Source organism: Calonectris borealis, chromosome 6 (assembly GCF_964195595.1).
Source record: "Calonectris borealis chromosome 6, bCalBor7.hap1.2, whole genome shotgun sequence".
Lineage (NCBI taxonomy): Eukaryota > Metazoa > Chordata > Aves > Procellariiformes > Procellariidae > Calonectris > Calonectris borealis.
The window spans coordinates 19731511-19750338 of NC_134317.1; the positions used below are offsets into that span (position 1 = coordinate 19731511).

Below are 18828 nucleotides of genomic sequence, written 5' to 3' on the forward strand. Positions count from 1 at the left end.
CTACTCCTTTCTAGTTTTATTTATCAAGCATTGCAACTCTCCCACCTCATTTTTCTTACCCGTGGACATGACCAATTTCCAGTAGCACTTTCAAAGTCACAGACTGTGAGGACTGAAAAATTCTGAATTCTTCTGAGCCACTGCAGACAGATTCTTTCATCTGTCACCCATGTTACAACACTCAAATAATGATCCCTGAAAACAGCAATAGCATTAGATATTTAAAATCCTCTCTGTAATAGCATACTATAAAATAGCATTCAGCAATTCACTGAATGACATTCATCCAGCTATTTTCATTTCAATCTACTCTCCAACAATAAACAATGATGCAAACCTAATTGTGCCATTTTTTTGCCAATTGTTTTTGCTGCTAGTAGATGCCTTGATTATTTTCATTCATACAATGAAGAATTAGATAGTTTATACATACCCGCTTCCAGAAAGACTGCAATTAAATTCTAACAGACAGATAACTATCCTCTAATGCATGAAATAATAGCTACTCCAGACTGTTCATAAATCTTGTACTATGTGCATCTAGAGGAAATTCTTCTGAATATTAAGTTGTATGGGCCTTAGATTTTTTGAATTTTATCCTTAGCTGCATGAAGTTGGTTGCCTGTAAGCACCTTCTGAGTGATACATATCTTTGTTCAACTTAGTATTTATTTCTGTTAGGTAGAATGGAGGGAGAGATCGTAACAAGAACAGATATTACTATTTGAATATTTTATTTTCATCTTCAGACTACCAACTAGTTGACATGAAGAACTGGAGTATCTGAAAAAAACCATCATTTTCATGAATATTCCTGTATATTAATTTAAAACGGCACTACATAAAATTTAGTGGTTTTGTTTACCATTACGATCTGTTACATGTACTTGTCTTTTTTTATTTTAGATCTCTCCTATCTCCTAGAAGCCTTATGAACTAAAATAAAACAAACCTCCCCTCCAAGGCAAGTATACATTTTTACCCGGAATTTGCACATTTGACTTAGTTCCAAGTTCATGTTCCCTTTTTCCCCAAAGTTAGTTAACAAAAATGTGTGGGAAGTTTTGTGATGAGAGTGAGTATCTTCGTGATCATGGGGGGGGGCGGGGGGGAAGAAAAAAAGAAAAAGAAAACACTACATTTAGTGTGGATGAATAAAAAATATATGCCAACTGGTTACCGACCACTTTCAGGTTTATTTCTAGACTACAGTTTAGAAATCATGTTGAAAAAAGGTCTATTTTCACATTCATATTTGACTGGGAAATTGGTAGGTCATTTAATTGCTACTGTCTCTGGCTTCGAACAGTATATTTTAGACCAATAATATTATAAAAGCACCCTGCAGGAGCTTGTTTGGAAAAAAAATGAAACTGCTGTTCTTCATGTTCCTATAATAGTGATTTCCCTTGTTTTATAAAAGGGGAATTAGCCCCACAGTTTTTGTTCCTTCAAAGTGAGAGAAGTTAACAATTCTGGACACTATAAATCATCCATCAGACAAGATGAACGGTACAAGGAAAAAACAAAAAAATTGTTATTTATTATGCTATTATTATAACATAATAAATATTTTAAGGTTATTATAGAGACTAGGAATGCACCTTCAGTTTTCAACAACCCATGAAATGTTAACTAAGCTGCAATTAACTCAAGTATAGAGTACAGTAGTTTTGCATTGCCCTTCCTCATTCGCTGCTGAGAAGGGATATTCCTGCAATCACCGTCTGGAGCTCTCTACTCTGACGACGACTTATTTCTAGGACAGATCATTTCAGGCAAGAAGCATCCATTGCCTTCATCCTCCTGTTAGCCAACAGGAGCCCCCTGTACCCATGATGCTAAAAGTGGTGTTTAAATGCTGTATGGATTTCATGCTGGTCATTTGTGCAAAAATTTCATCTACCATCTTACATGGCAAAGCACTGCCATTCCAGATTTTGGCAGCTTTCCTTGACAAATAATAAAACTTTTCCTCTGAAACAGAAGTGCGCTGTGCCCCCTTCAAATGTGGGGGTACAACTGTGCTCATACAAGCAGCTCTGCATAGTGCAGCAACGGGCAACCATTTGCAGAGGCACTGCCCCTCAAAATCCCCACCCAGGTGGGTGGGGTGAGGTACGCCACCAAGTCAACCTTAGTTTTGCGGAAAATTTAGCTCCAAGGAAGTAAAACTAGAATTTTCCACCACAAAAATTAACCTTTCCTGTCATACAGTGGTATAAATATACATCTGTGCAAATATTCATTATTTTGTGCTTCCAGGAGCAAGACTACCTGACAGCAACATTACACGTCACTTGCCTTTTCCTACTCATGCACTTTTTTTTGCTCTTGCAAAATTCCCCAAGGCTCGTTCTGGCCACCTCAACGTTTGCAGGATGCACATGCTGAGGCTTAACCATTATCTGGATCAGCCGCTGGGAGAAAGAGAAAGTTTTGATCCTTGTACTCATCGTTCAAGACTTGATTTATCTTTGCATTAATCCTGACTTACAGAGTGTTATTCATTTAAAAATGGATTAAGTCCATTAACTCAGGCCTGTGTTAGCCAGATGGGTACAAAGATGGAAGACAAAGATGATGGTTATTCTCCCCAGGTCACACAGCAGCGTTGTTGAGTTTTTATTAGGTGTTAACAAAAGGTAAAACATAACTCTAAGACAGCAGACAGCTTAACCAGAACCGACCAAAACGTAAGGGGCTTATAATTCTGAGGCACTGAAATTATGGAGAAAACCAGTGCACAACAGCTATGTAATACCCAGCTATTGCAGTGTTACTGTAGAGAAAGGATAAAGAACAACATATTCATAAAAACTTGCGTATCTCAGTTAACATAGAGATGTTAGTTACACTGTGGCGAGGACTGAAACGGAATAGCACTGATATTCCAGCTATAGCTTTTTGGCCACCATGTACAAAATGCTGGTTTTATGCACTAGCTGACAGACCTCTCTTGTTTTTTCTGAAGTTTATCAGTATAACCTGTGCTTCCATACCCATCATGTTTGCAAGTGCAAACCACTAAAAATTTCCACAATACTGTTAAAAAGAAAAAACAAAACCCAAGATCTGAGATACCAAATTCTATATGCGTGCATTTTAAATCAACTTAGCTGCTCTTTACAAAATACATTTATATCATGTTGTGCATTTCCAGTGGCATTTTGAGAAATACAATTTTCCATTTACTGTGAGAGGTGCTGGTTTTCACCACGTTTCCAAAGAAAACAAACATCTTAAGTATAAACCTGTAGACGACCATGATACCTTGCCTTAGCAAGCAGTCTGCTTCCAATGAAATCAAATCTTCACTTACCATTTAGGTTTTGTTTTGTTTTTTCTTTTCCTCAGTGAATTGGAATACATATATTATAATTTGATTATACCAAAACTTGTTCATATTAAAGTTGTACTGTGAAATGACTTCACCATAGTTAGACTCCACTGAATGTGATGAGCCAAGAACTTGTCACATTCTGAATATAACATACATGGAATATGCCATCTATATATAATCACTAGGAGGATAATCTCTGTGCAGATTTTCTCTGGTAAATCTTGTTGCCTCCAGAGCCACATGACTGGGAAAAACTGCCATATACACTGAATATAGGGTGGTCACACATAAAAGCTCCTCCTCTCCCACCGAAAGAAACAAGCAAACATTTAACCAAAATGTCTTACCCTGATTTTATTTCTGCAGGTGGAGAAATTTCAGCAGAGCGGAAAGGAGGAAGCGATTTGGTATCCACAATAAAGAATTGCACAGTTGGATTTTTAGCTCCTGCCTAAAAATAAAATTTTTCATTGTACTTTTGAAAAGAGAATATTCTTAGTGAAATAAGTGTTTGAAACTATAGACGAAGAAATTACTACAGTCAGGTAGAACCAGCCAACTTCAAACTCGTGAAAAGACAAGTTCCTAAATGCAGTTCTTAAGATCCATACATAAATTATCCTTTGTAATTTTTTATATGAAAGTGTTAGTTATGTATTTCTAGATAAGAAAGACTACTACATTTAGAAACATTTGTAACTACATAGGGCTTGCTGTACCCAAAGCAGTATTTGGCCGTATCTCATCCCACATGCCACACACAGTAGCATGAATCAAATCCATTGCTAACAGACAGAAAAGGGCTTCTTCGTGGAAACGGATACCTTACATTAAGTGATCATATAATAGCTGCCTATACACCAATCAAAGCTGTGACTGCAGCACGTACCCCCCTATTTTTAATGTAGTGCTACTAGGTACTGACAGCAAGGGCTCCTCCTCTAAAAGCACAAGTTAACTAGCTAAGCCTCATCGTAACAGTTAGGTAGCTGTAGTTGACCCATCTCCAGAAGTCAGCAATATTCCAAACAAAAGGGGTTTGTAATAAAAGGTTCAATTTAAATTGGCAGTTCATTCCACACCTACGTCTCTTCAGAGGCACCACGCTGAGGGCAGCTGTCAGTGAGCCCCGCGGCTCCCCATGAGCACCAGTGACCCTCTGGGGAAGGCTCCAGAGGCAAAGGCCATGTGCTCCTGAAGCTTTGGGACGGGTAGGGAGCGACTGACCACAGTGCTGCAGAGAAAGCTGAACTTGGCACAAAGAGCACTGGAGGGCGGCTCTTACGCCAGACAAACAGCTGCATCAGCTGAGCGATCAGCTGGCTCTATCAGCTGTTCTGCCCCGGTTAATCAAAACTGTGAAAACATCTTCCTGAGCTGGCCTAGTTTCAACCCAGGTATTCCTTCCCGGCAGTGGGGATGCCCAGCATCGTGTCAGTGTGCATATTATGGAGACCAGCAATAAGAACCACGTTTGTATTGCGATTCAGCAGGAGAGTGCAATTGTTGTACTCTAAGTGTAATTAATTCTTTATTGTGTCTTAAGTGCATTGCTGCATCCCTCTGCTAAATCAAAATCCCATGTAATGTCAAATAACTTCACACAGGTAAATCTAACGTATTAAACATTAAACCCTCCACATGCAGAGTATCTGAAAGAACCTGTTTGGAGCATATTGGACTCTGATTCTCACACATTTAGTCCAGTGCCAGCTGTGCCACGAGCAGTGGGCACAACGTCATGTGGAGAGGAAGGGGGAGGACAAGGAGCTGCATGCACTGAAGGCTTCACCCTCTCAGTTAAAACTGGAAGAGCTTTAGGTGTGGGCAAAGAAACTCCATCAGCAGATTCTTCCCCTTCATCCAACAACTAAAAATGCTACATTAGTTGAAGAAGATTCCACTATCAATACCACGTACAACCCTAACACAATGTACGTCTGCCAAATGCTTTGTACCAACTTCAATCCCCTAAGAGCTTTTTTGTCTCTTGCCACCTCATCTACTTGCCACCTCAAAATTTTCTGGTGAAAAAACAAAACCTTACATCATACTTTTTTTTTCTTTTTGCTTTCCCCTGGAGATAATAAAATACTTTAACATTGCCAGATGCTGTTGACTTCAGAAAGAGTAATCATAGCAAGCTGTTGAGGAGAGACAGACAATATTTTCATTAGCAGAAACTGATTAAATGAGACTACTGTCTTAATGAAACTGCAGAACAACCATGTTTAATAAATAACACAGACCTTGGGATATGGGATTCTAATGGTCTTTGGATACTGCAAGGTGTCCTCAGAATAAAAGGAATACTCTATAAGAGGAACTTCTGTATCATTAAATGCTGCATATGCCACAAAAGTGCCATTTGGAGACCACCACAGAGCAGAATGGGTGCCAAACATTTCCTCTGAAAGAGATGAAAATGCGTTTAAGTTATAATTGATAATTTGGCTCTTCCATTCTAGGTACTGTTCTCATTATTTTTTCATAGGACTTTTTTTTTTAAATTGATGTTCAGATACCAAAGTGCAGACTGTTCGTCGGGGTTCTGAAATGAGACATTAGATCAATGCTTATAATCTATCATATGAAGCTAATTCACACACTATGATTTCCAGTGACGTGCTGCAAGTTAGGCGAACTCATTTCCATTCTTAGATCCTCACACTAGCCAGATAAGGATGCATGCTTCTGTTAAAATACAGACTTAAACTATTTTGAACTTTTCAATGATAAGAAATGAGATAACAGTTATAACAAAATAATTACAATAAAACAAAGTTTTTACATCATAATGCAGAGTAAAATATGCTTGATATAGTTACCTTCATAAACCCAATCTGGTATTCCATTGAAAATTTTATTTTCTTCTCCATTTTTAGTGATTTGCACAGGTTCTGCTGTTGGTGAAGCTTTTATATAAACATTATTCTTCCAAACATATGCCTGCAAAACATCATTGTGATTACAATTACTGTTAGAATAAATCCTACTTCCTTCCTTTGCCTCACCTAGTGGGAAATTTACTTTTACATCAGATGACAAAAACTATCTTTGAAAGTTGCATTTCACCAAACATCACTGATACTTAACAAACTTGAATTACTAATACAAATCGTGTAGCAACGTAACTTCAGGTCTAGATGCAAAAACCAATCAACTATGATAAATGACATGATTACTGTATCAAGTTTTGAAAACACTGCTATTCATTTTCTGTTGAGAAAGGTGTCCTCAGACACCTTTCCTTCATTCGGCGTTGTTTTTCACTAATTTGTCTTTCAAAGAAAATTATCAGTTCTTTGGTAAAACATTGATGGGGGTCTCAGCATTGCTAATAGACCTACAAAGATGGTGCATTTCTTCATTAGCGCTCAGAACTCCTCTAGTTTTTGGCACCTGCCTGCCTCTCTAATGACCCCTGGTTTTTCTCTCCAACAACTGAACAACACAGTTTTATTCCAGAGCTTCGCTCTGCGATGCAGAAAGCTCTTTCGAACATCCTTTGCTTCTGTGGTTGGGCTCTATAATACCTATACTACAAGCAATAAGAATAAATGAACACCACATTCTCCTGTGATAGATCTTTAGTCAGATCCAACGCTTACCACAGGGAATGCACAAGCCTTGCACGCATGCACACAGTGGCTGTAACGATTGCCATGGGTTGGGGAGGAGAGGAGGAAGAAAAGGACAGTGGGAAAGAGTACAACAGAGATTTTGATCCTCTAATTCCCATTACATGCATCCATCAACACTTCATTGCTTACGGTGTAATTAGCAGATAAAAATCACAGTGATGAGTAAGTAGACAACTGTAATGCTGCTACCTTTGAAAGGGATGAGCTACTGTCTGTAAAAACATGAAGTTCCTGTGCATTTGTGCATTATGAGACTACTGGGGCCACTACTACTTTCAGGAATGCATTTTCATTCAAGAACAAACCAAAACACACAGAGGGATTTTGGAGTCTTTCGAGCAACAGTAGTCAATTTGGAAACTAGTTCAGCTACTTTATCCACGGTAGGAAAGTCCCAAAACCTCAAGGGTACAGACAGCGTGAGCTTTCATGTCATGTTTCACGACTGTTTATGTAAGTTATGTAGGTTTCACTTATCTTTACTAACCAGTTTGTGACCAACAGGTGACCAGGATATATATTGCGTATCATTAGGTAGTAGTCCGTCATCTAAGATAGAACTGGAAAAACAAAACCAAAACGCAGCTAAGACAAATCAGTGAAATGTCATTTCACTGCAAAATAACCTTAAAACTATGTCTCGCGTGCAAAAATTACTGACCTGCTATTGAAATCATAGATGTGATATGAAGCTGTATAGGAATGCCTCCACAACTGCAAAAGAATTATTTTAATATTAAGAAAAGAAATTTCACCAGGATTCATGTCTCTTACAGTTTGAATTACCTCTGAAACCCTCCTCACGCTTTTGCTTAAGACAGATAGAACACAGTGAACATACAAGGGTAACAAATCTCTTCAAGGTTTAAGAAAAGACTAAAGAATCGCCACCCCTCTGGGGTCATCACTTAAATGACAGAGGCCACTGACTGATTAAGGACAGAGATACAGAGGCCAGAGATGCTGCAGATTTTCAGAAATCCTTGTAGCTACACGGCAGACTATCGTAGCTGTGCACAGTTAATCCTCCTCCTTCTGCCTTACTGGCACACTTGCGGTTTTCTGTCTCATTTTCCATGCTGTATTATCTAACTTGGCATCTTATTGTTTAGTAGTCCTCACAAGTCCCAGCAGTATTTCTGTAGCAGTTCCTCCAGTTCCAGGGTGACCTATTCCCATTCATATTGTCACAAAAATAAACCCTTTCTCTCAGAAACTTGCCTCTAGAAGTCTGTATCACTCTGTGGGCACTTACAGAGAGAAAGATGATGATGATGATAATGCAGACACATTTAAATGTGTTCACTACGTGGGGCTGAAGAGGTTTGATTTAGCCCACGGTGTTGACATACTACAATAAAGCTACCTTCTATGATGGTTCTTGAAGATTTGTATGAAGATATAAAACAATAAATTAGTACTACACAACCAGATGGCTATTACATAAGAAGTGTCTACATCCTCATGATTCATTTTTTTACTCCATTTTCTTGCAATAAAGATTAATAATAATGTAACTTTCAATCACACCGTTATATAAAGGTTAAAAGATCTTGCTTCAGCATTAAAATAAAACTAAGTCTAATGACTGCAACAAGTAAAATACTGTAGAGCAATAAATCATGAGTAGAGGGGATGTCTAGGGTGGCTAGAAAAATATAAGGCTTTTTGTGGCCACTAATGATGCAGTGAAAAGTCAAATAATCCTGAACAATTCAGAAAGACAAAAGGTAACTGGCTTACTAGTACCTAGCAAGGAAGCCAAAACCGCAAAAAACTGATGACTGAGTGCATGGATTGTGGCTGGCGCAGCCTGCGAGGCATTCTTGGACTGCAAAGCCAGAACATGTACACAGAGCTCAGTGACACAGTGCTTGAGTATTTGTACACTGCACAAGTCAGCACTGAGCTTTTTACAAACAAAACAGGCAGCTCTCTAGGAAAAAAAAAAAGGCAACAACAACAAAGTTACTGGCTTCTCAGTGCACACACTGTAAGGCAAATTATGGCCTCCATTAGGTTTCTGTAACTGTCCTCAAGTGGCACACAGAGCCAGGTTTTCATGCCAGCTGGCATAAACATAGGTTGACCTTCGTTGCATGGTTCAGCACCAAGCCAGGATGAGGCATTATGCTGGAAGTTTTTCACGTGCTTGCTGACAGTAGGGAACAAGGACACCCAAGTCCACTCCAAGCACAGGAGGACAGCCTTCTCTTACAAGCACTTGCTGCTTTTCATTCACTTCAGTTTTAAATTCTTATGTCCTAACACCACTATGTAACAACCATATATATACATAGCATATATGTACAAGCATATGTATACAAGCAGATCTATTCATCACTTCTCCTTACCCACACAACTACTTGGACAGCCATGCCTATCCACTCTTCTAGCTTGTCTCCCCAGATGAACCATGCAGCCTCACTCTCCTTGCGATATCTCTCCATCCACTTTTTACCCAGCTTCTTTTCTCAGGCAGTCGTATCTCGTCTGCCAAGCTCACAGACACCACCAGCCTCTCTTCTCCTGTCTGCTCATCTTCACTGTTCCCCTGCAGACATCCATCTCATTCATCCATCCTCCTACATTACCCTCACACTCTCTCAGCCTCTGCCATCTCTACTTTCAAGACCACCTTCTCCCTCAGTTGTTCCCAAACCTTTATTTCCCAGTTTCATCCTCACAGAAGTAAAGTGCACTTGTACCTTTGTATAGCTGTACTGCAGAAGAGCAAACTTTTGGTCAGGAGACAATATAACTGTGGTTGCCTTGTATTTATCCTGTCAACAAAGGGCAAAAGGAACACATTAAGCACTTACTCCAAAGAAATGTGCAGAACAAAATATTAAATTCAGTATGTTTTCCAACGTCTACATATATTATATATAAGTCAACGTACTAATGTGGTATTCGCCAAGATTACTGAGGATGTTCCGGTGTCAGCATTGATACGTAGGATGTCCCCATTAGCTGTTTTGTGAAGATACTGATTTCCTAAAAGAACAAGAGAGCTGCTAATAATCAACAAGTCAAATGCTCATCAGTTACTTCTCTTTTCCCCTTATGTTTTTAAGCAGGGAAAAAAATGCAAAAATCTGGTCAATGTTGTGTTTCCCACTTATGTAGTGAAAGGATGCTTACAGCACTAGAACGCTCACAAAATGTAGTCCTGGGGCTCACAGCCTCTGCCTTCTGACATCTCTTTCCCTTGGGGCACTAGGCATATTCAAAAGTGCCCTGTACCTCCCTGTTCCCTGACAGCGTGATGCACAGGAAGCTGACACACTTCAGAGTATAACATGCTTCCACAAAAGCACATAGAAGTAAGTATGCTCTTTTAGCAGTAGGAGAATATAGCTTGCCATAAACATGAGCATGTACCTAAAGAAAAAAAAAAAAAATCACAACTCTTTGAGCTACGCACCTTTCTATAATGGCACCATTAAATAATTTAACTTTTTTTTCAGGATAGTCACCTCAGCATGAAGATACATGTTTACTGAAGGTAGTACATTTTCCTGACATTCATGCTGTATATAGAAATGAATTACCTGAAATCCACTGCAGATTATGTGTCCTGTACTTATAGTCATTGTTCAAGTAATTCTGTAGAGTATATGTTCTTCGTGAATCAGGCTCAGAGGTACTTTCTGAAAGGAAGAGACAGAAGAGAGATTTTGATGTTGCTGCAAATTGTTCCACCCCAGCTTCTTAACCTGACTACTAAAATAAGTGGTCTTTTGTTGCTGGTTATTGATGTGTTTTAGCTAATCAGCTCTAAAGTACTAGCAGTGAGAAGGCACTAAAGCTTTACTGCAAGATAAATTCAAGCATAAAATAAAGGAGTACCGGTGAGATCACTCAACAAACTCATGTTAAAATTACAGATGCCTTTTCTTGGCTGGTATTTTACTTTACGGTACACAAGAGCTGTTATCTTTTCAGTAAACGAAAATACCTTTTTGACAGTGACAAAAATAAACAGAAGACCTCTGGCTCTCTTAGCTCAGGAAACGCATACTTGTACTCCTCAACAATTGAAAAGACGTGATCTTGGTGCCTTTCCCCCCTATGCTCACTCAGGGAGCTTCACTGCAGAGCCCTGACTGCTAATATTTGCATCAGACATCAATTGTGGGGTGGATCATGCAAAGCAGAGACGTACATGCTCATGTTTGAGAGTGGTGGATGGGCAAGGTTGTCCAGAGGAATGAAATGTGGCATCCACGTGAGTAGATGTACAGACCTTGAAAGATACCCTAAAATTAAAATGGCTGCTGTACTTTATCACATATTGCGTAATACTGTTCCTGTTCATGAACCCCTCCATTGTGAATCATTTGCTTACCATTAAACTCAAATTTCAGAAATGTCTCAAATAAAAAATCTGAGGATCAGTAAAATTTTCAGGGAAGGTCTAATTTCAAAAAATAATTAAATCACCAATGCTTACTGATAAGCTTATGATGAAATAACTGGTTAAATATTTATCCCCCTCTGGACGTGTTTTTCACCAAGCTATCTTAATGTGTACTGCAGCATTACTATTTTGACTGCAAAATTAAAGCCAAGTAACTGGGTTACTATGAAAAGACTAAGTGAAACTTTGAACCCAGTTAAGCTAATGAGTTTGGCCATCAGCTCCAGTGCACTGCAGTCAACTTCTATGAAAAATATTTCTTTCTTACTGGCTGCAGTGCACAAGCTACTCTTTCCAAAGTCTGAAAGTTTCAAATAATAATAATAATAAAAATTGGTTTGTGAGTCTTTGTGATCTTTCTCCTCTGAAAACAAAGACTACAGTTTTTAAATTCAGATGTGCAATTCTCTCCCTGCTTCCTCCTCTGCCTTTTTTTTTTTTTTTAATGGAAACCTATAAGCTACCCTCCAACAAATCCACACAGTCCAGAAGGGAAGCAATTTCTATTTCAACTGGCTAAATCATTCCTTTTTTGTTACTACAAATCAAATCAAAAGACCTAGGATAAAAACAATTGATAATAACACTCAAGTACAGACATGGTGACTGATCAGTCAAGATAATAACCTGCCCCAATAAATTCTGAGAGTCCTAGTCTTTCAGATACTTTTAAACAGACAGCCTCTTTTTCTTCTTCAGCATAACGAAAGAAGAGTGCGAAGTCCTTGGGGACACACAGAAAAGCACCTGACAATAATTTTTGCAGGTTATCTTTCTGTAGGTTAAATACATGTGACATCTGGAACACGACAGGAAGATATTTATATCAGCTATTAGAGTTTTTACTCTTCTTTCCAAACAATAAGCACATTGCATATATATAGCACAAACTGTACAGTCATTGCTGCAATAAAAGTCAAGAGCCACAACAAACAATGATTTTAGTCCAAGATGCTCAGCAGAGGTTAAAAAAATTGCTTGCTCAATTCCATCTGAAATTTGACTGTTCTAAAAAATTACTAGTGTAAATTACTTCTTGCTCATGAAGTTTCCATGAGAATATTAATTTCTCAGGTTAATTATTCTGTATTAACTGAATATTTAATTTGATAGATTATGAACAAGTGTGCATTTGATATTCATGCACAGTTGTCTACTTGGGAATATCACTTCTCTCCTTTCTAATTGAGTAAGTGTCATTTTCAATTAGAGGGGCTTCAGAAAGTAACAAAATTCTCTCTTGGAAAAGGAGGAGCAATTTAAGACAGGTGGCTGATGAACAGGTTTAGGGATTTTTCCAAACTGATGAATGTTTCTCCCCCTGGTGACATACATATTTTGCTGAGGTCTCATTACTAAAAATCAGGCCACTATTAAGATTTGTTGGCTGTGTATAAAATTAAAATTTCATTTTCTGTCAACACCTTCCACATAGTAACTGAATATGAAAACATACGCCAGGCTGTAAGGGTATAGTCATAAAAGTTCTAGCTGAAGTATTTTCTTAATTTGCGAGACAGGCCACTACCAGTATATATTCTTACTTATCCACATTATGCCACCGACCAAAGATACTCAACGTACATTGAATTCTGCATTTTGGTTCTTGTTCAGATTCCACTTGGAAAAAAAGTGTCACGAAATAAAGTAGTTGTTGACATTCAAGAGCATTTTATTGGCTTTGAAGATTGGATACAGGTCAACGTATGTTCATATTTTAGCAAAACAGCTTCTTTCACTCTTAGGTTCCTCAAAGAGGCTGTGAAGGCTGAATTTTCTTGCTATTTTTCTCCTTTGACTATTCCAGATACAGACTTAGTTTTCTAAACTCTAAATGACTAGCTCTTCTTCTCCACCCTATTCTCACCCCCAGCAGCATATACATATTTCCACTGTCATAATGATATACTGGAAATATTTACATCATAATACCCCTGTTACAACAGCAAAAACTTTAGTAAGTCCTTCTGGGAAGAAGGCTCTTAACCTTTTATGCAAGTAGTACTCATATGAAGTTGATAAACAGTTTTGTTTCGATTTTGGATTTTTTTTTTAATACGTAACCCTTTCTCAAGAGAAAAATTGAGTCGGTTTCTGTAGGTGTAAGGTAAATAAGCAGTTAACTGTTGTGTAAGGTGTATGGTCTGACACATCACCATACCAAAATTTCCGGTTGTTGACAATTACTTTTGGTCTATGTATTGTTTGTTCCCCAGTGTCAAGGGACATTTTATTAATTTCCATATGTAATAAAAAAGAGCAAGAAATTATGTAGCCAACTTAAAAGAGATGGAAAACTATAAAACCAGTAATAACGGAAGCTTTACTGAAGTGCATGTTCACCACTACCAAGAGAGACTGGAAGAATCACAACAAGGGAAAGACGAGTACAAGCATGATGCTCAGCAATAATGAGAAAGAAAGGGATAGAGAAACGATAAAAATCAGAAAAGGTGAATGAGTATCGCCATTTTGAAGTGACAACAGAAAGAGAGCGAGAATGGTCTGCAATCTGAGAACGTAATTTAGGAGCAGCATGAGGGATGCAAGAAGGAAAAGCTGACTGATTCAGTAGTCAGAAAAGTAAGTGACGTTTCAGGCTATTTTTTCCAAACCTTCCTTCTTCACTGTTTCTCTTCCAACGTATGTAAAAAACCACTCAAAACCACTCCCCCCCTACACTCAAGACCCCAGTTACTGCCTGAGATATGTGACAATTAGAGCACAGAAATGGATTTCCAGCAAAGAAGAAAGTAAAAATGACTCTGCTGGGTCAGGCCAAAGGTTCACTTAACCCAGAATCCCATCTGATTTCCAGTGGCTGATGCTGGCCATCCAGGAGAGACCATAACCAAGGGGTGAGCGCCGTGACACCTCCCGGGACAGTTCACCCAGGCGTCACTCTCTGGGGCTGCAGAGACTTCCCCAGAGGGAGGTAATCATTAACTTTGTAACCACAGCTCCGGAGTCCCTCTCAAATTTGCCCTCTCTCATGCAAAGCAAGGAAATGAAAATAGCAAAAGTGTTCTACAGATAGCAATCCACTGTTGGTAAATTTTTTTATATTACATTACTCAACATTTGAATTAAGGTAGATAACCAAGTTAAATGACGGTTACAAGAGTCAAGGACGTATAGCAGGAGAACATTTCCATTCTCTATCTTTTCCTCTACTAGCTACAAAAGTAATATATCCACACGTAACATGAAGACTACAAGGATCCTGTAATGCAGAGCAAGGTGCATGAATACATGGTGAAAAGAGAATAGTTAGAACGGTCGCATTCAAGCCAAAACACTGCTGTGAGCATACTCACAACATGGTAATTAACCTGCTGTATCTGCCATACAATTTTGGAGAGAATTTCAGCCATGATTTTGATTAAAGTCCTTTGAAGCTAGGTTACTGGAATTAACTACTACTGCTCACCGTTTATATAATGGTTCTCTAAAAAAACCCACAGAGTCAAGATTCTTATCTAAACCTTAGTTTTTGAATCTAGATTCAAGGAGATTCTACTTCAAAGATCAATTTCTGATCCATAGATTTAAATTCCCTTAAAGATTTTCTGGCTTTCTCCCTAAACACCCTTAAACCTAATGCCTTTCAGAAACTGGAATAATACAGGACCCCTTATTCCCAAGAAAACCGTGACAGATCACAGCTACCAGATTCATTCATCTTGTGGCACAGGTCTTCAAATACAAGGGTTGTGTATCAGCCAGAAGCCTCTCTGTGTTTTAAACGTACTGTTCAGTTGCAAGCAGGGTGTTACGTTGGCAATAGGTACTCCTCCACACCACCCAGTCACAAATTTGCTTAGTTCAGGACAGAATGCAGATAGGATAAATAGGGGAAGACTATAGACATGACCATCCCCAACAGAACAATGATGAGAGCTATTTGGAGACTTTTATTTCCTTTTCTTTTCAGCTACACATTAACATGGCTGTGAGGAAGATCTGCAACCTCACCTCTCTTGAGTCCTTGAAGCACGAAGCTGAATCAGCAGTCCCAACATTCTTCAACTTCAAATCCAGGATGACAACATGAACTTACTGAACTTCTGCCAGTAACCCTTATCTCTATTTATGATAGCTTTCTACCAGCCACTAGTAATACCCAACATCAGTTAGGGATCAGACTCACAGGGTACCCTCAGGCACCTTAAGGTCATTAACTTCCCCAGCACCTGCTGTTCTTTTCCAACCTCTTCTAGGCACATTTCTACCAAAAGACCACAGAAGCTCATGCATAGTATCATCTAACCACAAGAGCGATGGGCCTTCTCATTCAGTGAATATCTCACCTTTGGAGAATTAGACCTCTGAGTGAAGGAACCTGGTTTGTCACCAGACAGTTGTATAGGACCCCCTCTATGAGGCTGCTAGTGACTTGCTCATGGCAGCAGAATGATACTAGAAACTGCACTGTCTCCTTTCTGCTCTCAGCATTGGCTACTCTTCCTCTCACTCCAGGCCCTCCTGCCCAGCTGGCCGTAACAAGAACTGTTGTTAGAGTAGGGGTAATGGTGTATGGCCACTGGATGTTTCAATCTGCCTTTTGCATGGAAAGTTACAGGAGAAAAAAATGGGAGAAGCATAAGTAAATGGATAAGTGAATCATGAGCAGAGAGACCACAATTTTTTTAGAAAATACTCATGCTTTAAGGGTAACCACTTGCTACTGTAGTCACCTCTTGAATAGCTCCTTAAAGCATAACAATGCTTTCATCAACAGACTTCAAATACAACCCCCAAGGCTGTTTTGAGATTAAACTGTTTGATGCAGGTAGCCCCATGTGATTATTAAATATAAAATAAGGTGGCAAAATAGGCAGTGGGTATAAACAAAAAGTATAGAATTTTGTACACAGTTCTGGCTGAAGACCCTCAAGGTAAATACTGAAAGGCTGCACCCAAAATTAGGGAACCTTTTTGCAAATTTAAGTCTGCAGTATTTTTCCATGCTAAATGGCAAGTTCCACTTGCCAGGCCTAACAGCCCAGCCAACAAGCCAGAACTCCTCTGGAGTGGCAAAATTTCACCACCTTTCACAGCACTGGAGCCCATTTATCAAACTAATTCTGTGCTGCTGACTGCTAAGCTTATGAAATGAAAGTACATTGAGAAGTATGGCAGGGAGAAGCAGGCCAAAGGTAAGAAATCCAAACTCAAAATCGTCTGTGTGTATCAATAATCATCGTTTTCACTCTCTGCACAATGCTCGAACCATTGGGACAAAATAAAGACTTGATTGCAATTACAATGACTTTTACCGCAACAGGCTTTGATTTCACATAGTTACAGTCATGTGAGCTGCTCCTCCTCCTCACCACCCCTCAATTTTGCCACCTTGCATCTTGTACTCAGTCCAGCATCTGTACTGTCCCAGGAGGCATCCTCAGCCGACTCGCATGCCCTGAGGTTGTTCATAAAAGCCATATAATCAAACTGCCAGTGATTAAGTGCTCTAACCCATAAAGGGGTAATTATAAGTGCACCACCTGTACACTCTCAGCTATAAGAAAACATTTGTTTAGCACTCTTCAGTCAAAAATTCAAAAGCAGCCTGCAATTCCTGAACTATAATGGTCACAGTTGTTATTCAGATGTTACTGCTGGCATGATTTGGGAAGAGACAGGAATTCAAGTTTTTGAACTGGGACCTCTCCATCTCAGTCCTTCTTTTATCCAGAGGGACCTAGCGAACTACCTGGGTGTGCTAGGTAACTTCCCACGCATTAATCTGAGCCAACAATAGAAAGACTGACACGTTGCCCTACTCTTTTACAAGCAAAATGACGCAAGCCAAGGCTGACAGCACAGTGGTATTCTGTATGTCATCCAACCAAAGTGTTTCTTTAAAATAAAATCTATTTACTATATGCTCAATGACTGATTCTAAATTGCAGTCATTTCTACAGCAAAAGGATTCCTATGCTACAATTTATGAAAGAAGAAAACCTATGCGATTTTCAATAAAAAAGAGCATTGGCATTAAGGTAGACAAGCACCAACCCTTCAGCAGAGTTCAGGCCTGCATACTATAATACATAATTCTTACACTAGGTGTTATGTCTGCACACATGCATCTGATAAGCTATCAAGACCCTTTCTCTTACTCTTCCCAACTTCTGAAACTAAGAGCATTTTCTGCCACCTCAAAAATCTGCTTTTTTGAGATAAGTGGCAAAAAGCTGCCCAAAAATAACAGAAAAGAGAGTCAGCATCCACTGATGCAAGTTTTAGCCCAGAACGTATGTAATTCAGATATCTGGACTTTGAAAATCTAGTTTTTAATGACTGTGATATTAATAATGACAGAGCTGAATTGCAAAAAAGTTTAATGTAAATTATGCCTTATGAACACTAGTGAGACAAGCTTTGCCTCTTTAATTGACATACAAAAAAACCCACCAGAACTTTCTGTGCACATAAGCAAGACATTTCTGAACACACTGTCAAGATCAACATACACGTCTTTGCACTTCTTGGGGTGCACCTCACAAACAGAAGGTCTAGTCTAGGAAACCTTTGTTTTCTTAGGGTTTGCAGTGCTGAATTCTACATATCACGACTGTTCAGCTGTTAATCGTAAGAACGCAAAAAGAGATTAACCTGCAGCTTTGCCCTACCAGCTGGAAGCAATGCATTGCTTGATGAGGATTTAATGCTCTTTCACATTAACATCCAGAGCTACAAGGACAACCTGGAAAGTACAAACCGATCAGAGTCCAAAAATGCATTCCAAATCTCTTCCTACTTTTCTGACCTCTGTAACTGTGCTGTGTATACAATTTCACTCAATAACGTTACCAAAAGTTGTGCAAACAAAGCAAATTACAGGGAATATAATCTTATCTCTTCAATACACCCCAGAAAACTGACTAGCTGGCATTTTAATGCTGGTTCTACAGCCTTCAGCTGCAACAGGAAAGGAAAGTGCTGAAAACGGTAATGCTTGTAACTAGTATTTTCTCAGCTCACGCGGGACTCAAGGGACTTTTTAACTCTCCCCTCCCGCGCCCCAATCTCCCAGGTGAGACACCTTGACGAAGTACCTCCCCGCTTCCCAGGACCTCCAGCTCTATCAACCCTGTTCCCTAAAGCACAAACTTTCAGCAGAACTTTCCCCCCCCGCGGCGCTGGCCGTCGCGGCCGCGGATCCCCCGAGCCCGGCAGAGCCCCCCGCCGCCCTCCCTTCCCCTCCCGGCCCCGCCGCGGACTTACCGCCGGTGAGCAGAGCCAGGGGCACGGCGATGACCGTGACGACGACGGCGACCCCCAGGATCCCCAGCAGCCACTTCACGAAGGTCTGCAAGGAGAAGTCCCGTCAGGCGGCAGCCGCGGCCGCGCAGCGCCGGCGTCCGCTGCCGCCCACCCGCCCCCTCTACCTCACCCTCACCCACCTTCAT

At 39.7% G+C, this 18828-nt stretch overlaps 1 protein-coding gene across 1 annotated transcript in view; it reads right to left on the reverse strand.

The window, feature by feature from the left end:
- The window catches only part of LOC142083846 (dipeptidyl peptidase 4-like), a 40516-nt gene extending 21688 nt beyond the window's left edge, over nt 1-18828 (reverse strand). The window contains exons 1-11 of the mRNA XM_075153892.1: nt 18823-18828; nt 18644-18728; nt 10542-10640; nt 9890-9984; nt 9696-9770; nt 7649-7701; nt 7475-7547; nt 6172-6292; nt 5593-5753; nt 3691-3794; nt 60-195 (exon numbers count right to left, since the gene is read on the reverse strand). Of these exons, the coding sequence (XP_075009993.1) occupies nt 60-195; nt 3691-3794; nt 5593-5753; nt 6172-6292; nt 7475-7547; nt 7649-7701; nt 9696-9770; nt 9890-9984; nt 10542-10640; nt 18644-18728; nt 18823-18828 (1008 nt within the window). The remainder of the gene's footprint in view (nt 1-59; nt 196-3690; nt 3795-5592; nt 5754-6171; nt 6293-7474; nt 7548-7648; nt 7702-9695; nt 9771-9889; nt 9985-10541; nt 10641-18643; nt 18729-18822) is intronic.